Raw genomic sequence first — 25,176 nt, 5'->3', positions numbered from 1 at the left:
TCCTCAGACCTAAACAAATAAACAAAAAGTTCAACAGTAAAGGTCAGGACCTAAATTAAGTTTGATTAAAACTTCAAGATTTCCCTCAGTCTGAATATTATCATAAAACTAATTTGAGTTTTGTTTATTCGGTTTTTAATCTAACAGTCTGTTTGAACTTCAAATGTGAAATATAATATAAAGGAAAGAATTCTGAATTTATAGTCAAACCTCTACTCTTATATTCTCTAGATAACTATGAGAAAGTTATTTTCAATCTCATTTTCCTCAATTATAGAGTGAAGATAAGAAAATTCCAAATGTGATAGTAAATGTAAAAATTTAAATACTTTATAATAAATTAATACTAATTAACTTTATTCCCTAAAAGAAGAGAAATTTCAAACATAACTAACCTAACAGACTATGTGCCACAGACTGTTTTTCTGTAGTGTTCTGCACATACTATTTTCTGGAATTTAAATATGTGACAACAAATGTGTAAATTCCATCGCTTTGTAAATTCCTGGAAAGCAGAGCTTCTTTTGTTTTTGTCTTTGTATCTCTGGCACCTGGCATAATACCTTGTACAGAAATCATTGTGGAATTTAAGCTATTTCTTTAAGGTTTATTCTTTTGCTAAATCTGAAAAGAATACAAAATAATTATTTGATAAAGCATAGGATAATACACTGAAAGAAAAATCTCTAAATCATGTAGGGCACTTGGTTTTTGTTGAGGCCCCAGTTCAATCCCATTATATGCCAACTAGTTTAACCTAGAGAAGGACTGACTTTATGTGTAATTCTGACACATAACGACTGTTAGGGGTAAAATTTGGGGTTGAGACTGATTATATTATATTAGTGGTCACCAGGGATTCAAATTCAATCCTAATGAAATACTCAAGTCAGTATGGGATTTTATGGTGGTTTATTTACAATAGAAGAGAGAAATTAAGAAGAAGAGGGAAAGGGTAGAAGATCAGCCCCAGCTTGGCCTAAGCCAAGGGGAGTTTAAAGGCCTCAGCCCAGGGGCCTTCTCAGAAGATTAAATCTAGCTCAGCTTCCAGCCATGAGGCCTCCTCCAAGATGAGGGGCCTCCTTGGGGGCTAGTGCCTTCAGACGGTCAAGGAAAAGGGGAGTCAGTCTTATCACACCAAGATCGACTCAGGGAGACCATCTCACCTAAACCACACTACAGAGCTCCTCCCAATAAGCTCCAAGGATCCGCAAAGCCGCAAGCATGCCAAACTCCGCCAAAAGCTCCCAAAGCTGCTGAGAGAGACTCATAGGAAGTGACCAAAATATATAGGCAGTGAATCCCTCCCCTACTTAGTTTTAAGTAGGGGTGTTTTCACTTTTGGTTGATTAAATTTAAAAGTAGGCAAGGGGAGAATCAATTCCATATTCACAGTTATGAAAGAACTTGTTCAATTAAATTTCAGTACATTTAGAAATGCTTTAATTTTGCCAGTATTTTAGATGAATGTATAGTATCTCTCTAGGAATTCTAATTTGCTTCATAATACTGTATTTATATATTTTACAATTTACAAAAGTATTTTCTGCTCAACAACCTAAAATAAGTAAGCAATAATATATCATCTAAACCATAAAAATGTACTAGTTACATATTAACCACATATTAACCAGTGTGAAAATGAATCCTTGTTTGAAATTTCATGAGTTCAGACTATTTCATTATAGTTGGATATAGTAATTAACGCTGCTCCAACACAGAAAATGTAGTAATTCAATTAATGATTGAGTATGATTTCAGAAAAACCTGGAAAAACTTTAAGACCTGATGTAAATGTGAGCAGAACCAGGAAAATGATTCATAACAACCACAACATTATAGAGACAGACAATATTGAAAGACTTAGTTTATAGTTATTTTTAAAAATTAAAATTATGGAATTAATGAGCACCAATAAAAGAATATTTCCATTATTTTCAAAATAGTCTTGCCTGTCTGTTTCCCTCTGAACTACTTCTGTCCCTTTTTGTGTACTTTTTTAAAGATGCATCAGTGTTTTCCTTTTTTTTTTGCAGCACTATTTCTAGATCCCCCTTTCTCCACAGTGAAAAAGAGAAAAAACGACAAAGCAAATCCAAATATATTCACCATGTCCCAAAATGTATAATTTATACTGCATTTTATATCCATCACATCTCTTTTAGGAAGATGGTGGCTAGCATGACTCATCAAAGGTTAATGATCATTGAATCATTACATTGTACAGAATTCTAAGGTCTTTCCAAGTTGCCTGCTTTTAATTAAAAAAAAAAAATTATTTTGCTTTCAACTTAGAATTCTCCTCCTTCTATCTTTTTTCCTCAGAAAGTGGGGGGAAAAAATCAGACCTTAAGAAATATATACTTAATCAAGCAAAATAAAGCCCTACATTAGCCATGTTATCTCTCCAGCCCTACCATTAATATCCAAGCAATCAAAAGCCATTTGAAAAAAATGAACCAAATTATGTATACCATTCTAACTAAATTATAAGTACACTCTGATGATTTATAACAACCTTATTTCCTTCCAGTACTGTAGTAGTTTAGTGTAAATAACTTATTTGTCCATCAATATAAAGTGTCTCTTCAGTTATATTTACTGTGATACCTGCTGACATCATTTGTAGACATATGCAAATATTATTATGGTTTGGACTACAGAGACCATATATTATCCTTAATGAGATCCCAGCTCTCCCAGCTATGGACTTGAGCCCTTACCACACACAAGCCAGCTCCAACCCAGGCCAGCTTCTGAAACCATATTATTCTGTATTCTTGAGGAGCCCTCTAACTCGATACTTCCTCACATCCCCACCATCTATGAGTTCTTTGCCTTAGTCTTAATTACTCGTTTCTTGTGCTGAGTATTAGGGGTCCTAGATTATGGAACTTCCAGCTACAGAGAGCAAAGGGAAAATAAGGCACTGTGATAATAGCTTAACAGATTAATTTTGGAGTTGTTAGGATCTTCAGAAAGCCTTGCCAAATGTATCTTTAGTTCAGGGGAATTTTGACTTTGGATATATAAATTAATGCAATACTAAATTTGAGGCATTGCTTTTGAGTTTTTTGTATTTCAATATAAACAAACTTGCATTAAAAAGTTAAAATTTGAAAAGACTCTCTTCTAACCTTCTCTGAGGCCTGAGGTTAAATATAGATGAGTTATTGTGGCATTCAAAGGCATATAAAAGTAGTGGATAGAGTATTGGACCACGTATCAAAAAGACCCAGACAGAAATTCATTGAAATACTAGTTGTGTGACCCTTAGCAAATAACTCAGAATCTGTGTGCCTCAGTTTTCTCAACTATAAAATGGAAATTTTAACAACACCAACCTCCTTGGGTGGTTGTGAGGATCCAGTGAGATGGTATTTATAAATCACATAATACCAGGCCCGACAGATCAAGTCATTTAAATACTTATTTCCTTTCTTCCTTCTTTCATTAACCTTTATTAGAGGAGAATATCTCAAAATAAGAGATGTTTTAAAAGAATTACCTCTTTTATAAGAAATATTTTATTAATGTATTTCCAAAATGTAAATACTTTAACTTAAAATTTAATCCCTTATTTTTGTATTGATTCCTCAGTAGAAGAGTGATAAAGACTGGGAAGTTGCCATAAATGACTTGCCCAGGGTCACACAGCTAGAAAGTGTCCGAAGCCAGATTTGATCCCAAGACCTCTCATCTCCAGGCCTGGCTCTCTATCCACTGAGTCACCTTAAAATCAAAATTAATCCTGATCTTATAAAGGAGGACTTTATCTATTGGGAACCTAAAGTTTTCTTTTAAAATATGACAGGGGGGAAAATAATAAAATAAAACTGAATGTCATTTAATTAAAATAGCCATTTTTGACCAAGAGAGATAAATTCAGAGAGGAAATTCACTTTCTTCTTTCTTTTCATTAAAGAGGAAGAATATTTTGAGTTTGTAATAAAATGCTAATCAGTTGGGAAATGGTCACACAAATTATGATATATGAACGTAATAGGATATTATTGTGCTATATATAAGAAGTCAGATTAACAATATTTATTAATCCCCTACTCTGAGCCCATCATTATGCTAAGCACTGAGGATACAAAGGCAAAAGCAGACCTTTGCTTTCAAGAGGCTCACAATATAATGGAGAGAAAACATGTAAAAAACTATGCTTGATAAATGTCAAATTATAGGCAATTTCAGAAGGAAGCCATTGGCATTAAAGGGCACTTGGAAGGGCATCTTGCTGAAAGTAATATTTTAGCTGAGACATGAAGGCAGACAGGGAAGCCAGGGAGAGAATTCCAGGCATTAATTACTTACTCTGTGCCAGGCACTGTGCTGAGCTCTAGGTATACAAAGAAAGCCCAAAGGTATACTCCTTGCTCTCATAGAACTCACAAGTTAAGAGAGGAAGACAATTGAATAGCTGAAAAATGGAGAGGAGATGAGAATATTCAGTTACAAGGGGGTGATGGAATCCTGTAGCCAGGGTGAGAAATAATCTGAGGATGTGGGAAATACTAAATTGAATTCATTCTGCAGAATGACTATTTTTCTGGAGATTATTGAATTCAGAACAGCTAGGCAGGAAGCAATGAGGTGAATTTCCTGACTTCCCTCTTCAAAATATGAGAGGAACTCATCAAAGCTCAGTACCAACCAAAGGAAGGAGGTGCCCCAGAAGCAGAGGAGGAGAGAAAAATCTAAGAGAACAATAAAGGTAGTATAACTGCCAAAGCGTGGTTGCTAAAACTGCGAATGTTAAAAATTGTAAATGCCAAAACTGTAAAGGTTTTGGCCAAACTGGTAAAGATAATTTTTAGTGTTTTGACTTAAAATCTAAAATATGTGGACACCATGGGAAATTCCCAAAATATGAAAATACCCAAGTCAACTGGGGATTTATGGAGATTTTAATTAATATAAATGAAGGAATTAAGGGAAGGAGAGAGACAGAGAAGTCAAGTAGTAGAAAAGGGAGCCTAAGGGAGAGCGTGTCAGTTTTATCACTCACCACAATATCATCTCCAAGCAAGCTCTTTCACTCCAAACTGAAATTAGCCTCCAAACTGAATTCAATTGCGAACTCAATTCAAAATGTCCTCACTTCAACTCCGAACCCCAACTAAAAACTCCAACTCCAAACTTACCTTTTACCCCTTCCTTTTAAAGAAATTTTCTCTTATGTCACCTCCCCTAAATTTTCACGTCTACCAATCACAGTAGATGCTTTTTCCCATGACTGCCCATTCTTAGTTCTCATCTTCTTTGGTTCTCACCTTCTCTGGTTAGATTAAATCCTCTGAGTACTTCACACCTCTTTTGTTAAGCTTGCCTTTTATAAATTGCTTGACCTTTTTTAGGTACTAATTTAACCTTTATAGGTACTTAGCACCTTTTTGTATTAGTTCTAAAAGTAGACCTAGCTTAAGGTTCTAGCTTTACTATAAGGTGTGAGTTGGGGACTTTTTATTGTTCAATCAGGAGTTTGCAACTTTATCTTCCCCTAATGCACTGCCTTAGTAGGGTGGAGTAATTTTAAATATTCTCAATACATTCCTGATCAAGTACCTCCATTGTTAAAAATGGGGAATAGCTTAATCAGATCTTCTGAAGTAGAGTCTGAGTAGTTTTAAGATTCACAGTAGGAAGGGCTTTAAAACCAAATAGGGATTATGGCCCTTTTTGTCCTGGATGTAATAGTACACCATGGGAGTTTATTTAATATAGGCTCAATATGGTCAAACCTCTACTTTAGAAAGATCATTTTGATAGCTGAATGGTAGACTGGAACAAGGAGAGGCTTGAGACAGAGACACTATCTAAAAATCTATTGCAGTAGTCCAGGTTTGAACTGATAAAGGCCTGCACAACAGTAATGGCAGTGTCAGTAGAGAGGAGGCATATATGAGAGATGTTACAAAGGTAAAATGCACAGGATTTAGTAAAAGACTGGACTTAAAATGAGAGAGGGGAGTCAAAGAAATAGGCAATTTCAGAGAAACCTGGGGATACTTGAATGAACTTATATGAACAAAGACAACTTTGAAAGATTCAAGAACTCTGATCAATCTAATAAGCAACCATGATTCCAGAGGATTGATATTAAATTGTGCTATCCACCTTATGACAGGTGATCCTTTAAAGATGCACATTTGCATTTAAGATGTATTCTAAGACAACTTACTGCCTAAAAGATCCAAGTTTATATTGCAAAGAAACATGAATTCTTGGGAAGAGGTTTTAATTAGCATCCTGAGAGAGCTGGACAGTAAGACGCTGTTTACAGGATTGAGAAGTTAGCAGTTGTAATAATTAAAATTGATTTTGACTGTAGTCTTTCTCACAGCTGAAGTAAAAGTATCATTTTGATCTTTGTTTTATTGTTTGTTATACCATTGTTTTTGTTTTTTTTTAAACCCTTACTTTCCGTCTGAGAATCAATACTGTGTATTGGTTGTAAGGCAGAAGAGCAGTAAGGATTAGGCAATGGGGATCAAGTGACTTGCCCAGGGTCACATAGCTAGGAAGTTATATGGTCAGATTTGAACCTAGGACCTTCCCTCTCTGGACCTGGGTCTCAATCCACTGAGCCACCCAGCTGGCCCCTTTATTATACTGTTAATAAATAGGATACCAAGAAAAGAAAAAGAAATGGTCAGTATATTGGTTTTGCCAAAATGCTTTTTTATGTTTATAAATAAATGTGATAAAAATGCAAAAGGAATGAATAACTTTTTAGGATATAGTTTGGTTTTTTTAATTGAAAATACTTTACTTCTTTTTACAAGTGAGTAAGATAGACTTAGACAATTAACTGTGCAGCAGAGGAATTCATTCTGTAGGGCTTGGCTCTTTGGCCCTATTTGACAACTTCTTGGTAGGCCTTAATCTCTTTTTTAATTAGAGTCACCTTCACCACCCCACCCTCCATTCTGCCCCCTCCACTGCTATGCCTTGTTATTCTTGCCTTGCCAAGTACACAATGTCTCTTCACCCTATTACACTTGAAAGATTTTTTTTACATTGGCCCCAAAATAGGAACTTCTATTAGAACTGGCCTATTTAGTGATACTATTTTAACTTAATTATAATTCCCCATTATAATTTTTAGTTTGCCTATAAAACTCATCACTGGTTAAAGCAGATACCCAGATCATTTTTTAAAAAGTAAGCTGCAGAATGACTACATGTTAAATGGAGAGACATAGCTTCTGTACAGATTACGCTGGTTTGTGAGTACTCTTTGAATATATATCTTAGAAACATAACTAATAACAGCTACTTGAAAAAATAAAAGTTTCATTTATTATTAGGTTCATGTCAACATAACTGCTTAGGAATTTAAGGCATGAAAAGATGCAAATTTAATTGTTTTGTTGTTATAATACAAATCAGTCAGGAGTTGGTTCCTAGAATTCAGGTTAATTAACAGGCATTATGTGTTACTTTTTCTCTTTTTTCAGTCAGTACCTGTGACTTCATTACTGTAAGAAACTTTAGATAGGCTATTCCTCTGTAGCTTATCATTCTATCTCTCTCCTGAAGCAATTTCCCAGTTGGTCATAACACAATTGGTGTCTGTCAGCCAAAGAACTTAAGTTCTTTGTGACTCCAATGTCATTTCTTTCTATCCACTGTATCTCATTTACTTTTTATATGTGATTTTAATAAAAAGAAAAAAAAGTCTTAAAATCATTAACTGCTTGGAAGGGGAACCTTTGTTAGCATTGTGGAGGCTGTCCTAAAGATTTAGCTCTCTGCCTCAAAGATTTAGCATCCCACTTCAACCACCCACACTTAATACTGCTTCAATCTGGACTATCGTCCAAACCTGGTAGCCTTTACTTAACCAAATCAGAAATGGAAAGCCAAGGCAGAAGACACAGTACTTACTGTGTTCTGCTATATTGATTTGTTCACGTATTCCATACATTGAGATCATCCCGTTCCATTTCATAGTCCTGTTTGCTTTCTCTTTTCTTATCCCTGTCTTGAATCATAATCTGTGCTTTATATTTGGATTCCTTTCCTCCCAATAGCCTCTTCCTAGCTGTTGACACCTGTCCTGTCCTAGACCATGCCTTTCTGTGCCCCTCCTTTTCTAAAGCAGTTGTATCAAACTTAATTAGAAAGAAGAACCACTAAACATTATACATAAGAAACCCTGTGGAGGCATACTGACTTAGAAAATCACATATAAACATAATCTATGTTTTGTAATATTTTTACTTATTTTTTTACTTAACATTTCCCAAGTACATTTTAATCTGTTTCAACCATACTTGGAAGTATTGTGGTCCACATGGAACCTTCTGATTCTTTCCACTGAGGCACTTAGGAACCCCTGTTTTGATATTTGATATTCCTTCTCTAGATCACCTACTGTGAATCTCAATATTATCTTCTAGATTGACTTAATCCTTCAAATTCTGATTTGGTTCTACCCTTAAGATACATAGTACCCATATGTCCAACTTATAAATTAATTGTTCTTCCTACCCCCTAGTTATGCTCTCTTTCAATGATCTACCCACCAGCCCAGTCTCATTTTCAGTCCTGATACCTTTTAACTTTCCCTGATCTATAGCCTCCCATTATCCAGTGCTAACAGTATTCCATGAATGTTTCTATAAATTCCAACTGAAATTATTTGAGTTAATCCTGTTAGAATATACTACAACCTGAGCTCAGTCTGTTCATCTCCATAGGAAAAACAAAGTGGATGAAGAATGGCCATTATCTGACCTTCAATATGCATTTGGATGGAAACTTCCAAATATATGAATACTTCAGCATATGAAGTTGGTCCAGCATATATCTTAGACAGACATGGCAAATGGACAATGAGCTGGACCTCAAAATGCAAAAAATATAACATTGAATTCTGTTTGGAAAGCTATATAGTGTTTTCAAACATATCACACTAATCAACACCTCTTTTTTGTTATTAAAATTCCCTGGAGATTATATATTAATTTATAGTTATTTATTAGATAGTGAAAGCAAGTTGGAGAGAAAAGTACATACTCACATGGCTGTGCCTAATTAATCTGACTTTACCACTTAGCTCATGTCTTTTTGGTAGCCAAGAGAGACTGTGGGTGAGTTCCCTGGCCAGGAAAAGTCAAAAGCCAGCACACTGCTTCCTAGCCCAGAGGCCATGCACAAGCTGTGCCATCAGGCAAATCCCCACATCCAGATCCTTGCTACTTCCTTAATCCCTAATTTATAACTCCAGTGTTATCACTCCATCTGAGTCTCCCTAGGTGGACAGACTTGATCTCAGTCTGAGTCAGAAATCAATCTTCTGGATGTAGTCACATGGGACAAGAGGCAAGTGTCTTCCCAGAAGCCAGGAAGCCACGAGGCCCTCAAAGCCTCTGGTGTCCTCACAACCGATCAAAGGCTGAGACCAAAATGGATTTTCATAATTTTCCTTTTTTAAAAGAAAAATGGTACAATTTATAGTAAATTTACACATTTTTAACATCAGTATTTTGCTTAATATTTATGGCTGTGAATCATGTTCAGGGAGGGCTGTGATGTCCAACTTTGACCCAGCTCTCACAAGTGGCTCCAAGAAGCTGGTAGCAGCCACACCACAACCCAGTATCCCATATGCCTCAAACCTATCCATGAATAGGGAGTCATCTACCCCAAGCATGTGAAGACTATTCCTGCCAGAATGGGTGATAAAGCAGTTGCAGAAACCTAAGACACCAAGGCCATCCGCTTCATCCTAGATTATTGACAGGTGTCATGACTTTTGTCCAGCCACTGGACTTCAATGAGTCTGAGGGAAGCTCAGTGTGTGCAATTCTGCCACACTTAAATCCAACATCACTTTGTGATGTCATTGATCCTCTTCCATAATGAAGGATAGACAACAACATGCTTGTGAATCATGAATACCACAAACTCTGAAGAATCAGAATCATGAGGTACTCAAAGGGCAGTGGAAATAGGTGCAAATAAGATTAGCTTTTTAAAAAACTATTTGCAACCAAGACAAAGCATAAAAGATATTATCCAAGAAATATATGGTCAGAATTTAGAGCAAGAACAAGAGCTAACATTTGTACAGCCTGAGTTCAGCACTGAAGAACAAACACACAAATACTTTTTTTTAACAATTTTTTTAAATTAACAAGCATTTATTTTTCTTTCTCAGTATTCTTCTTACAAAATAGTTTTCTTGGCTCTGTTCCTTTCTTTTTTTTTTTGAATATATTTTATTTTATCATTTCCAAGCATTATTCGTTAAAGACATAGATCATTTTCTTTTCCTCCTCCCCACCCCCCATAGCCGACGCGTAAATCCACTGGGCATTACATGTTTTCTTGATTTGAACCCATTGCTTTGTTGATAATATTTGCATTAGAGTGTTCATTTAGAGTCTCTCCTCTGTCATGTCCCCTCAACCGCTGTATTCAGGCAGTTCCTTTTCCTCGGTGTTTCCACTCCCATAGTTTATCCTTTGCTTATGAATAGTGTTTTTTTCTCCTAGATCCCTGCAAATTGTTCAGGGTTGGCTCTGTTCCTTTCACCCTGCTTCATTTCAAAGAAGTCTTTTCTGAACCCATCCCTTTTGTCATTTCTAATAGCATAATCTTATTCCAGTAAATGTATACATTAAAAATTTTTCAGCCATTTCCCAGTTGATAGGTAACCTCTTGGTTTCCAGATCTTGACTACAATTAAAAAAAAAAAAGCTTGTATAAATATATTTGAATATTGGGATGCTTTTTTTCTTTTTGAGCAGCTAAGTGGCAGAGTGATTTAGGTGCTGAGCTTAGAGTTCAAATCAAGCCTCAGGCAATTGTGTGACCCTGGATCTATCATTTTTAATATGTCTGCCTCGGTTTCTTCATCTGTAAAATAGGGGTCATGATAGTACTTTCCTCACAGGAATGTTGTAAAGATCAAATGAGATATTTATAAAGTACTTAGGACTTGGCTTGGCTTATTCATTTCTATACTTTTCCTTTCCCTTTCTTTGTTATCTTTGGAATAGTACCCATGTAATCTTAAAACACAAAGAGAAAGGCTTCTAGGTGGACTACCTGTGGTGGATTGATGGAGGTATATGAACAAGTGAAAAAGCAGATGAGGTTCTTGAATAATAAATCACCTAGAATGAGAAGGTATAAATTTTTGGAATGTTATTCATTTGGAGGAACCCACATCAATGATCTTTGAAGTATTAAAGTAGAAGAGTTCCTACCCACACCTCCTTCAGCAGATCCTGTCCCTGGGAGTGGCCACTACAATAGAGAACACAAACCTCCATATCAAAGTAGTGTATGGATGAAGAAAGCACAGAAAGTCTCTATGTGCCAGGCAAAGAGCAGAAAATATGTTACCCAAGATCAGAATTCAGGTCCAGTTTATAATATAAAAGAACATTAGATTTAGGGATTGTTTTTACACTTGACTGAGCCAGTTAGTGGCCATTTGATTGCAAGAATATTACTTAACTAACCTGAGTCTGTTTCTGCATTCTTAAAATTAAAATTGGAAATTGGAATTTCTACTACCCATCAGTTTTTTGAAAGTAAAATCTTCTATAAGGATCTAGGTACTATCCAAATGGGAGCTATTTCTTTTTTTATGAATATGCTCTATTATTTCAATATCCTAAAATAATTTTCTCCCTAATCTCGCTATTTCTTTTTCTAACTATTTTCTCTTCTCATGCTCACTCTGAATTCTTGATCCCTCAAATATATTTCTGCCTATATTTTGTGTGAGGGTCTGTTTTCCTTACTTCTTGGTCTTTTGCCTATATTCTTTTCTAGTCTTCTGCCTGTGCTCACTGTAGTCAATTTCAGAACCCCCTGAACCTACTTTCATCTCTAAACCTTGCTTGGGTCTTCTAGTTTAGCCTAATGTTCTAGATGCTGACCTTGACTCTGGCCTCAGAATTCTTTATTATTATCTTTCTCCTTTTTACAAATTGATTCTCTCTAGATTCCAAGACTTTAGCAGAAGAGAATAGAAAGTAGTCCAGAAGGGGATCTTTAAACTACATAATAGGAGTTCAAAATTTCATGTGTTCTTTTGTGATTGTTAAATTTTTCATTTTTGTCAATTAAATTAATAATGAAAACAAATTATTAATTTTTAAAAGTGAAGGAAGACAAATCCCTGGAGAGAAAAAAAATCAACCTCATTCAACACATTTATTAAAATCAGTCAACACATTTATTAAACATTTAATATGTGCTATGATGAACACTGAGAATAGAAAGAAAGAAAATAATGTTATCCCAGCCCTGTATTTTTTCCAAGAACATTCTAAAAGTATTTCACCTTATTCAAAAATTTTTCTCTTAAAATGTATTTTTATGCAGATTTACCTTATATGGAAACTAATATGTGAAAATCAGAACTTAATCAAGAAAGAAACATATTAGATCTATATTATCTGAAGGTAAAAGTTAAAGGATTTCATTTAGATAATGCTGAATTACTATGTTGAAGCCACCTCTAGTAAACATTGTAACTACAAGGTTGGTTGGCTCTCCTTTTTAACTTGATGTGCTGCCTACTAGACTATTTTCAGGAAATTGTCTTCTCGTTCCTATTTTTTCCCCTCTTTATTCTAGATCTCAAGAGAACTCTGAAGATGGGCAGCCTCCTGCCTTACCACCTAAACAATCTAAGAAGAACAGTTGGAACCAGATTAATTTCTCATACTCCCAGCAAGACCTGGACAACCATATTAATGAAACATTTGATGTTCCTACTTCACCAGAAAAATCTACAGTCAGTTATTAGTTGACATGTATAAATTTTATATTTTTACCATTATTTTTGTGTATTTAAAAATGTGTGGCATAGCTTATAAATGGATCTGATTATAGTCATGCTACTTTTCCACCATTTTACAATGCAGATGAATTTTTGAAATTCCAATTTACAGGTCCTATTCCTCCTATCAAACTTCAGGGTTTTGAAGTCAGAGCCTGTTGTGTTTTGTTGCATAGTATGTAGAATGTTCCCAGCACATCTCAGATGCCTATGAAATCAGTCAACACATTTATTAAACACTTACATGTGCTATGATGAGCATTGGGAATAAAAAGAAAGAAAATAATGTGATCCCAGCCCTCAAGGAGCTCATAATCTAATGGACAAGACAACATCCTTGTACAAATATGATGTTTAGTGAAATGAAAGATAATCTCAGAGGAAGGAGACTAGCAGTAGGGGGTTCTGGGAAAGGCCTCTTGCAGGTCTGATTTGAAGTAAATCTTGAGTAAAACCAGGAAAATCAGAAGGCAGAGGTTAATATAAACAGTGACTTTATCATTCCCAAATAAAGTTATACTCTTTTCAAAATGATTTGGGAGGGGAGGGGCAGCTGAATAGCTCAGTGGACTGAGAACCAGGCCTTGAGACGAGAAGTCTTAGGTTCAAATCTAGCCTCAGACGCTTCCCAGCTGTGTGACCCTGGGCAAGTCACTTGACCCCCATTGCCTAGCCCTTACCATTCTTCCGCAGTATTGACTCCAAGACGGAAGGTAAGGGTTTAAAAAAAATATGAATGGGGGAAGAAATTTAATTTATGTACTTTTAATTTTAATTCATTGCTTAAAATTATAAGTTTATTATAATTTTAAGCAATGAATTAAAATTCATTGGCAGTCCTAGGAGTGTTCATCTTCCATTATATAAATTGTCCAAATACCTAAAAAGTCTTAATCACCATCTCACGGCTTTGGATGGTCATTAACCTTAGAAATTTTAACAAGTTTAATTTTGTGCATTTCTTTTGGCATTTTTGTCTCTATTTACACATTAATAGATTAAGTGGGAAATATTTTACTGAATTTCAAGTTTCCCTCTATTAGCAGGCATCAAGATATAAAGATAATGTAGAAATGGATAAATATGATCATATGTAGAAAATAGAAAAAGGCCATCACATATGAGGAAGGCCAAAAATAGCATTTGCACTGAGTTCTACAAAATCTAAGCTCCTACTCTGAAAAAGGGAGTATAATAGGTGTTGCGAATAAAAAAAAGTTTTTTTAATAGAAACACTTCCTTCTTTTAATAGCTAATATTCGAATAAGTTATACAACAGGGGCAGTTAGGTGGCTCAGTGGATTGAGAACCAGAATCAAGAGGACCTGGGTTCAAATTTGGTTTCAGACACTTCCTAGCTATGTTACCCTGGCAAGTCTTCTGCTTTAGAATCAACATTTTAAATAAATGAATAAGTTATACAACATGTTATCATGAGTAACAATAGATATTTTGAAAAAGGAAAAAAGCATTAAAAAGAGGAAGGTGGTAACATTAGCTTAGATTTGAAGTAACCTAAGTGTTTTAAGAGACCCAAATGAGAAGGAAGTGTGCCCTGGGCCTGGAGGAGAGCCTCTACAAAGCTACAGAAACAGGACAATGTTTGATTCACCAAACATGACAATTTGGTGAGGCCATTGTGTTTGTGAAAAATATGAAATAAATTTGGAGATGGAGGCTAGAACCACTTTGTGAAGGACTTTAAATGCTAAGCCATTTTCTCTTAAGATAGAAAGGAATGACTGAAGATTTTTGAGTACAGCAACTCATTGCCTATATTTTAGGAAAATTCCTTTGGCAGCTGTGGAGAATGAATTGAGGAAAGGAGAGGCTGTAAATAGAGAGACTAGATGAAAGGTTATTGCGATAATCCTTGGGAGAGGTGGTGTAGAGCGGTGAAGTTGTCTAAGAAAGAACAAAAGAGGAAAATGTGGATATCAAATTAACAAGGCTTGACACTTGATTGTTTATTGAGGAAGAGAAGTGTCATGTAACTGAAGTTGCAAAGCTAAATGATTAAAAAATATGGTGAAGTCTTTAGCCGAAAAACATTTAAGTCTGGAGGTGGTATGGTTTTATCAGAAGAAAATAAGTAATAAGTTCCATTTTAGATCTGATACATTTAAGATGTACATCTTAATGTGATGCTTCCATTGGAGATAAATAGCAGACCATTGGTGGTCTGGACTCCTTAAAAGAATTTATAGTTAAATATATAGATGTGAGGATCATTTGTATAATCAAATTTCTAGGACTTGATAAGATCATGAAGAAAGGAAATATTGAAAGAAATAAGGGAAGTCTTTTGCATTAGAGCCTTCAGAGTCATCTATGCTGACTAAGTAGGATAGTAATGGCATTCTGGTAAAGGAACCTGAGAAAAGGAATGTTGGAATAAGTAGAAGGAAAATCAAGAGAAGCCAGGAAGGAGCAGTGCCTAGCACAATGCCTGGTACATAATAGCCACTTAATAAATACTTGTTGATTAGACTGATATGGTAGCACACACCTGTAATCCTATCTAGGAAGAAGACCAGCTTACCATTTGGTCACTTGGCCTCAATGAGCTATGCTTACGGAGGGGGTGTCTGCACTGATTTCATTATTAATATAGAGAGCCTATGGGAGAGGGACCACTAGCTTGCATACGTACGGGTGAACCTACTGGGTTGCATAACTCTTTCTACTCTAGGTAAGATAGAGAGATGATTCTGTCTCTTAACAACCAAAACCCACCACCAACAACAAAAACCCTTGTTGACTAATTAATTGATTTTATAAAATATCTGGGTCAGAGAAATACAAACATGCTTTTCCCCCGTTTTTTCTTTATTAGCCCAATGGTGGTATTCCTCATGATAATCTTGTTGTGATCAAAATGAAACCCGATGAGAATGGAAGGTTTGGATTCAATGTAAAGGTAATTGGATTAACTTTATTTTTATGTTAAATTTTTCTTCATCATGTAATTGACACTAACTGTACCACATTTTCTAAGGGTGGATATGATCAGAAGATGCCTGTGATAGTTTCTCGTGTGGCTCCAGGAACATCAGTAAGTTTTCTAAATTCATCCATTTCTTGGGGGTTGTTTAAAAGGCATATTATTTGGTTATTTTTGTTCTTGTAGTAAAGGGAAATTAACCATTTTTTCTTTAAATTTGTCAATGAATCAATGGAAATTTTAACTGAATCTATGCTATTGAAAACATTCCTTCATTTTCTTTTGGGGTAAATTTTTAAAAAATCTGTGTGAATTTCCATCTCAGTTTTCTGACCACATCTATCAAAAGGTAAGTCAACTCTGTGAGGTTTGCGCTTCAAGTAAAAGCAAGTTGAAATTTGTCATGTAAAATAATTTATTAGCATTTCTCATTATTAATTAGATTATTTTACCTTTAAAAAAATAGTGGAAGTAAAAATAAATTGGAACATATTTCCTCTTAGATACATGACTCTTAGTTACTGGAAAACAGATAATCTTCATTTATAGTTTACTTTTACCAGATCTTATTTTCAAATTCTTATTTACATTGTTACCTATTCCTCTTCATTCTAGTGTTCATGTACCATTGATCCCATCTCTTCCAAAATATGGCCCTCAGGATCATCCTCTCTCTTTCTAATCTTTAATCTCTCCTTTCTTTCTGTCCAGAAATATACCCAATGGTTAACCTTTTCTAAAAACTCTCACTAAATCCTGTCATCTCCACTTTCTCAGGCAAACTATGAAGAAAACATTTTATAATCGGAACCTCATCTTCTCTGTCCCTATAATCACTGCAGTTAATCTGGCTTCTATGAAACCTCATCACACAACTGAAGCTGCTTTCTCCAAACTTACTAATACTGTCTTAATTAGCAAATCAAACATCCTCTATTTTAACATTTCATGTTATTTTGCAAATTTTCATATACAACATAAGACAAAAAAAGGATTGCTTTTGAAACCAACTATTAGTTCACTTTGTATCCCTTACTTTTTAAAAAAGTATAGAATTCATTCCACACATTGCTTATAGAAGTATTCTGATTGGGATTCCTTCTATTTGTTCTAATTCTAATCTATTCTATTCTTCTGTGCATTTTTTTAAAAAGTGGTTCAGTGGGAAGGAGGATCAGGTGGCACAGGCTATCAGAGGTTCAGAGAAAAAAAATTGACAAAATAATAAAAAATTTTTAAAGAATGTTAGATTTGCTGTTTTGCTACTCTAAAGCACTTGTCTTAGTCCTCTCTACAGCATTCATACTGTTGGCCACTCTGTGAGGTTTCATGAAACTGCTCTCTCCTGATTTTCCTCCTCTCTGAGCACTCTCATATTCTTTGATAATGCCACCACATCATGTGTCATGCTTAGTAACTATGGGCCAAGACTGTCTTAGGCTCTCTGCTCTCTTCTCACACATTTTGACCTTATGTACACTTCAGCCATCATCTTTATGCAAATACCTCCCAGATCTACATATCCATCCTTAGTCTTTTTCCTAAACATCAGTCCCATCTCACCAATTGCCCTTTGGATATTTAAAACTGGATATTCCATAGACATTCTAAAACTAGCATATCCAAAACAGAACTTACTACCTTTTCCCCAAAACCCACCCCTATTCCAAACTTCCCTAAAACGATTGAGAACACCACCATTTTTTCCAGTCATTAAAATTTGTGATCTCAGTGTTATTCTTGACTCCTGACATTCCTGCACCCCACGTGACAAATTATTTGCCAAATTTTATTATTTTATGTAGTTCAGTGGCACGGTGGATAGAGTGCCTGGCCCAACACAGGAAGACCTGAGTTCAAATATGACCTCAAACATTTTATTAGCTGTGGGGCCCTGAGCAAGTCACTTACCTTCTGTTTGTTTTTTTGTCTATAACCTGGGAGTATTAATAATAGCACCTACATCCCTATTACTAGTAGCATCCACACAGCACCTGTGATAGAGAATTAAATGAGGTAATATTTGTAAAGCACGTAGTATGGTGCCTCACATATAAGTAAACATTAGATAGATGTTAGCTTTCGAAATTATTATTTACAGAGGATCTCTCGCAAAAATCTCCTCTCCATTCATGCCATGACTGCCTTAGTTTAGGCCCTCAATTACTTCTCACCCAAAACTGTTGAAATAGCTTTTTCCTTCTTCCTACCACAATCTGCCTTTTACTCTGATGCTAAAGTGATTTTCCAAAAATATATATATTGACTGTTGTCCCATTATTCAGCAGCCTCCAGTGGTTGGCTCCCTTTTACTTCTACAAATATAAATTCTTTTCTTTAGCTTGTAAAGGCTTTGAACCTGATCCCTCCTACCTTTCTAGGTTTTTAGTCATTACTTTTGCATTTTATTATTTTCTTCTGCCATAAGAAGGATTTTTCTTTATTCCATCCCAATAAACTGTTGAAATTATTTCATTGCCATTTAATAGCTCAATTGAGGAAAGAGGATGTGATCAAGCAGAGCTCACTTGCTTTGGGATAATGCATTTAAAAACTAAACACGGGGTGCAGCTGGGTGGCTTAGTGGATTAGAGATGGGAGGTCCTAGGTTCAAAATCTGGCCTCAGATACTTCCTAACTGAGTGACCCTGGGCAAGTCACTTAATCCCCATTGCCTATGCCTTACCAGTCTTCTGCCTTGGAACCAATACCCAGTAGTGATTCTAAGATAGAAGGTAAGGATTTTCAAAAACAAAAACAAAAAAAACCTAAATACAGATTATATTTAAGGATTGATTGTCTATACTACCAGTTCCTTGCCTTAGCACAAATAACTGAGACATTTTATTTCATTACCCTGTGCTTTTAATCATTTCTGCAATTTCATCTTCTTATTTCTTGACTATCACATTATCCCTAGGTTTTATGGTTAATACAAAAGGAAACACATAATACTGTTCCTACTTATAAGAAGTTTATAGGATATAAATACATAAAATAGAATAGGAATAAAAAACATTATTTAATATAGCACCAAATGTAATGTCATTAAGTGCTCCTAAGATGTATAACATAGAAAATAAGTACTCTGGACAGTCCATTATGATAGTTTAAATAAATCAAGCTCCATTATTATAACATACTAGAGAACATTATAATAGCTTTCTGTAGTTTTAATATTCTTATTCAATTCAAATCTCAGAAATATGACTAAATGACAAACCTTATTTTGAATTCTAGAACTGTGAAACAGATATACTCAAAGAAATCATTCACAAATCATTTTTGCCTACAAAATATAACTATAATCTGTCCAATATTGGTAAGTCTTAGACTGTCAAAACAAAATGAGTCATTCATCACTCATAATTCTGCTATTTTTTAAGTTGAATGATTACTTGACTATTGTCTCCAGCTTTTTTATCAATTGATTATTAGAAAATATAGCCTAATTTTGAGCATTTATATTAGCTGAATAAATGTTAAAATTAATTGTGGTTGGACTCTGAATATATTAATTAGGTGGTCTCCAGGGATTTAATTTCTAAATCCCAAAATGAATTACTAAAGTAAATGGAATTTATGGTAGTTTTATTTACAATATTTACAATAAAATGAAAATATTAAGGAATGAGAGAGAAAGAAAAAATTCTGGCTTCTTCTGATACCAGTTAGAATCTCTAAGCCCAGCCAGGGGAAGAGAGTCTCAAGAAGATGGGCCTTACCTGGAGGCTTCATGCCTCCAGAAAGTTGGGGTCACTAAGTCAGCTTTTCACTCACCATCAGTAACAGTCTAAAAGAAGTCTGGGTGTTGGTCTTCCAGTTGCTCCTCCATCCTTCACTCCAAGCCTGGGTGACTGACTGTCCTCTTCAATCTTTTTTTCCTCTATTTAAAGACCTTTTTCTCTTGTGTCACCTCCTCTAAATTTTCATATCTACCAATCACAGCAGATGCTTTTCTACAATATATAAATCTTTTTTAGCTTTAGTATATCTTTCATACTAAGCAAATGTTTTACTAGAGTGAGCACAATAATCCACAAATTTTATTATTGAAAGGCTAAACAGAAATACTATTTAGTCTTTTACTAAGAAATATTTACTTCAAAAATATAGTAAGAATAAATATAAAAACCTTTCCCCTAATACCTCAAAAGCATACTTTTTCCTAGGTTCAGAACTTAGTACAGTTCTTACATAGCATAGTTCTCACCAAATTTATGTCCAAAATCAGTGTCATGGCTAGGCAAGCCTTTCTACATTTTTGGAATCCTGAAGATCACTCCGAAAGCTTCCCCTTAGCACCTTAGGGATCAGCACTGTGTTGGCTACAGAACTCAACCTGGTTTCCCCCCTCCTAGATTCCTGTAGTTCTCTCTTTTAACCCTTCAAAACTCTCAAGGTCTGAGATTCCAGCCCCTTCAGCTAGAATGGAAAAAAAAAAAAACCCTGCCCCTCCCCAAAGGTCAAGGACAGATCAGGGCTTTATGCCTTCAAAAAAGAAAAAAAGTCTTACATAGCCTGCTCCCCTTTATCACATAATCTTTCTCAGACTCCATGAAGGAAGGTCACTGAGCCCCACTACATGCCAAAAAAACCCCCCAAAAAACAAAAAAACACCCACATTCATTATAATTGAGAAGAAAGGAAGGATTTTAGAACTCTTTATAGGTAATATATCAACTGTTTTTTTGTAGAACATATTCTTTTGTCATAATTAGAGGTTTTTCAAAACAACAATGTAGGAAAGTTTAAAAAGTTCTCAAATTGATATCCCAGGAGTTTTCAGTTTAATGTTCTCTTCCATGAGATTTTAATAAAATGTGAGTCTTATTTAATTTTCATTGGCATCATGCCATGTAAAAGAAGGATGGTAACATACATAGGAGAAAGGTATATTAAGTATGATAGGGTTCTTCTCCCCTCCCCCCCATGGGCAAAGAGAAAATCTTTACTTGACAACACCTTATTAGCTTTTAATCATACCTTTATAAGTTCAGTCCTCCTATTTGGAAACCAGGAGGAACAGAATTGGAGAAAGTTTTTCATTTATTTATTTAAAGGGTTATGAGAAGTCATCACACATATTATCACTTTTCAGATTGTGTGGGAGATACTGTATGTATCCATTAGATTTTTCCTGAATAAAGACAAAATCATCTAAATTTTAACAAATGTATAACGAACTATATCAGCTGACTGCTGCTACATTTAAACAGTTAGCTTCTGGTCAGCAATTCTCTGTAAAATCTAGACAGGTAACACAAAACCTCAGAAGGAGCGGCTTTAGGTCCTTCCATGAATAAAGAATGAATTCTCTGGCAGTCAAGGAATAATTAAGCTCTAGTTTTTAATCTAAATATAAGATGTATTTAGATTAGTTTATAGTTAGAATTGAGATTTCTGGATCTAATGTTCTCCTGATAATATTGCCATCAAAAATGTAATGTTTTAATCTAAATAAGAATTGAGAATCTGAAATCTTATTTGCATCATATTTTAGGCTGATCTCTGTGTCCCTCGATTGAATGAAGGGGATCAAGTTGTACTAATTAATGGCAGGGACATCGCAGAACATACGCATGATCAAGTTGTCATGTTTATTAAAGCTAGCTGTGAGAGACACTCAGGGGAACTTGTGCTCCTAGTTCGGCCCAATGGTGAGTGATTTTTTTTTAATATACTTTTGAGACGTCATTTTCTCAGCTCTGTGTATATATTTCATTGAACCTTGATCATCCACCCTCCAGAAAATTCTTTGACAAAATATTGTTGTGTTTTTATATATGTTTTATAGAGTTGTGAACAGATTTCTAGTTGCATCTTATTCTTTAACCCTCTAAACATAACAGATTAGTCAAGATAACCAGCATTACAAAAAGTTTCAGAAAGAGTTGATGTTAAAAGACATTAGTAAAATAGAAAATCAATGTCAAGATCCAGCTTTTTTTCTTGATACAGAAATAGTCTTAAATCGCCTCGTTCCTATATATAAATAGAAGGATAGAATGGCATACTATATAGAAGGATGGCTCTGCCTCCAACAGAAATAATTCTTCATCCTTTAAGTCACCTCATAGTGCCCCAGGCAGCTCTTTAAGGCTACAAATTCTCTAAGACTAGGTGTTGCAAATGAGTTATCTGCATAAGTGAAGAAAGTTTCCACACCAGAGAATTCCTTTGAAATCTCAGGTCCAGATTTCCCTTTCCCCCCTATGGACTGTTGTCACTGCTATTTCTCTTCAATTTCGGTAAAATAAAAATTTTCTTCACCTGCCACCTTACCTTAACTTTTCCATGTGTCTTCTCCAGAATGTTGCCCACTGACTCCTAGATCAGGTCATGAGGCACCAGAAAAATGTGATATTTATCATCTCTTGCTGTCCTGCCCCAGTCACCCAAGTTGTTACTTGAAACGATATTTCTCTCCATTTGAATGCTTTAGAGCCAAAACCTATCATTTATTTTCTTTAAATCTCATTTTTGTTGATAACTTTAAATTTTGTGTCACCTTCATCTCCAAATATATCCTTCCCTTTCCTCTGCTCGGTAATCGATCCCCCTTTTTTTTAGAAAAAGAAAAAGAAGGATGCAATTCAGCAAACTCACTAGATCTGACAACATATGCTACACTCCAAATCCTTAGTTCCCTTCCTATGCAAAGTAAAAAAAGAGATGAATTTTCTCAAATCCTTCTCCTGGACCAAACTAAATACACACCATTTCTGAAGTGTGATGAATAGTAAAGTAAGTTGGTTAGAAACATTAAAACAAAATTTTGCCCAAAACACCCCTCTCTTTGCAGCCTTTCTTTCTTTGCCTGGACTAAGTATATTATAAGATATGCTTAGGAACTGTTAGTATAGTACCATGTTGGTAGACCCCTGAGCATTTATGGTCCTAAGTAATATAGAAAGTGATCTTGAAAGTCTTTCACCATGGTAGCTTAATCTCTTTAACCTCAATCAGCTTTGTTCTTTGGTATTAGTTCCTTTACCTTGGAATTACTGGAAATTTTTCATACTTTCAATTGTTGTGAAAAGAAAGTCCTCAAAGCATCAAAATTAATTACCTATATTAGCAATAATTTCCTCTCACAGAATCACAAAATTTGTTTGCAAGGAATTTCACTCAGTACTATATAGTTCAACCCTTAACTTAAAAAAAGAATTTGTTTTACAATACACCTGACATGATTATCCAACTTGGACTTGAACATTCTAAAGAGAGAAAACTTTATACCTATCAAAGTAAGCAGTTCCACTTCTGGAAACAAGTCCATTGACAAAAATATGGGGAAAAAATAGTCAAACATAGATCTTAATGGCATCCCATATGGAAACTTCCTTCCAAGTTGCCATCTTCCAATATTCAGAATAATTTATTTATTTTATCAGCTATAGTGTGTAGGCCACATTTCTCCTGCTTTTCCACAAAAATAACACAAAAGCCTTTGTCAAATGCTTTTCTGAAATCTCAGTAAGATATATTTAAAACATTTCTCTAATATGCCTATTTGGTTGGTTAGTTTTTGGTGTTCATTGTTCTGAAAGAGGACCAAAATGACATCACTGGATGATGTCTTTTTGACACATGCATAAATAGAGTTTAAGAGAGACAGTTACACACAAAGTTATCAACCTCACCCCCTTCCAGAGACAAACCAAAAATCACAGTAATGTCTCAGGATATAGTAGGTGACCTTGGCTTCTTGGATGTCTAACCACGCTTTAAGCACTCCACAGCACCTGCTTCTACAACCTTCGTGGCTATTGGAACAAATTGTTCTCATCCACCTCTTACATAAGGAGGGAGCTTTCCCATGCCTGTGGAAAGGAAAACTGTGAATGTGAATCAGCAGTTACCTCAACAACAGTTTTGAGGTCTATTGGTTACCTCAGCCTGGTTCAGCCTGCCAGCCAAAATGGTTTTCTAGAAATGTGACTGCTGTGCATGCTATAAGCTTCTGGAGCCACAGGTGAGAGCTGGGTGGCAGGTGGAAACCAAAGGAGGAAGGCACCCCTGAAAAGGGCTGTAGAGAAGTAGTACCTTTGGTATGAAGGCATGCCTGTTTAGTAATACTGACAGAAGGAATTAAAATCCAACAAGACTATGCTAAAGTCACATTGACTCTTTATTTTCTAAGTGCTCATTAAGTATCCCTTTGACATTTTAGAATTTTGCCAGGAATTAAAGTCCTACTCACTGACCTATTGTTTTCTGACTCCATTCTTTTCCACTTTTTGAAAATTAGAACAGTATTTGCCCTTCTCTAACCCTTTATCTTTCCAGTCCTTTTTAAAGTTCTGGTTCTTGAGTAAGTGCCTAAAAAGCACACAGTGTTTAAAAGACATAATAACACCTCCTAGGGTTGTGAGGATTAAATGAAATTAAATTGGTAACATGCTTAGCACAATAACTGGCACACATTTAGGCACTTAATAAATGTTTATTTTATAACTTCCATTCTTAAAAGACTTCTTATTGATTAACTGGCTGATGCTGTTCTTAGTGGAGTGTGTTACCCTTTTAGATTTATTTTGTATTGCCTTCTTTGCTTCATTTCTTTCTGCATTTTGTCTTTTTAAAATTTAAATTGGTTGGGAAATTTCTACTGTAGCCACATTAGACCATTTTCCTTTTTCTCAATCAGAATCGTTTCTTTATGTCTCCTAAAATTTTCTTTTTTTTTAATTTATAACAAATCAATAAAACAAAAAAATTTTATGAAGATTCATTTCTTTTCCATATGTTGTCAGACATGGTTCCTTTATTGGGTATTTCTACTCAAATAGTTTTCTTTGTTATCCTTACAAAGGAATTTTTTTCAAGTACATCCAGAAATCATTAAAAATGAAAGGCCTCAGTAAAGCTTGTTTTTTAAATCTTAGTTTTCCATCACTTCTGGGCATGTTTCTCCTTATAGAATTTTAGTCCCATGCTTTATCTGAAATCTTTGAAGTAAGCTCCTGCAAAATCTAATGGGCTTGTCAAACCATCCTGTTTTCTTCTTTCCTTTCATCTACTCTACATGATTTTTTAAAAATTTGTGATGAATTTTTAAAAAATCAACTAAAACAAGCACTTTATATATGCAAGAAAGTGGGAAACAAAAAAATTGTATTGACACCAAAAAGGATTCTTAACTGATCATTTGATTTTGGAGGGCCTGTGAAATTTCATATTTATTTTCACTAATGTTTAATGGAAATTTAGCATTTCCTTAATGTACTCAAAAACTGCCGTAGTAATTCAGTTTTACCAGATGGCCAAAAGGAGTCCATGACACAAAAAATTTTAACTATGCTTATTCTATTATGAGCTACTTGCTTTTTTAAAAAAGTGTACAATAAATATAACATGTTGCTTTCAGCTGTCCTGTTTGTCTGTGATTTCTTCTGACCTTCCTTCTCTT

The 25,176-nt window shown here is 35.0% G+C and overlaps 1 protein-coding gene across 4 annotated transcripts in view; it reads left to right on the top strand.

Moving 5' to 3' along the window:
* Positions 1 to 25,176, top strand: part of PTPN4 (protein tyrosine phosphatase non-receptor type 4) — a 259,634-nt gene that overhangs the window by 200,520 nt on the left and 33,938 nt on the right. For all 4 annotated transcript variants that reach the window (XM_016433589.2, XM_056793752.1, XM_056793751.1 and 1 more), the window contains 4 exons: positions 12,613 to 12,772; positions 15,654 to 15,737; positions 15,816 to 15,872; positions 21,265 to 21,421. In XM_016433589.2, the coding sequence (XP_016289075.1) occupies positions 12,613 to 12,772; positions 15,654 to 15,737; positions 15,816 to 15,872; positions 21,265 to 21,421 (458 nt within the window). The remainder of the gene's footprint in view (positions 1 to 12,612; positions 12,773 to 15,653; positions 15,738 to 15,815; positions 15,873 to 21,264; positions 21,422 to 25,176) is intronic.

The sequence above is a fragment of the Monodelphis domestica genome, chromosome 4 (genome assembly GCF_027887165.1).
Source record: "Monodelphis domestica isolate mMonDom1 chromosome 4, mMonDom1.pri, whole genome shotgun sequence".
Classification (NCBI taxonomy): Eukaryota; Metazoa; Chordata; class Mammalia; order Didelphimorphia; family Didelphidae; genus Monodelphis; species Monodelphis domestica.
This window is presented reverse-complemented; position numbering and strand designations above follow the sequence as displayed.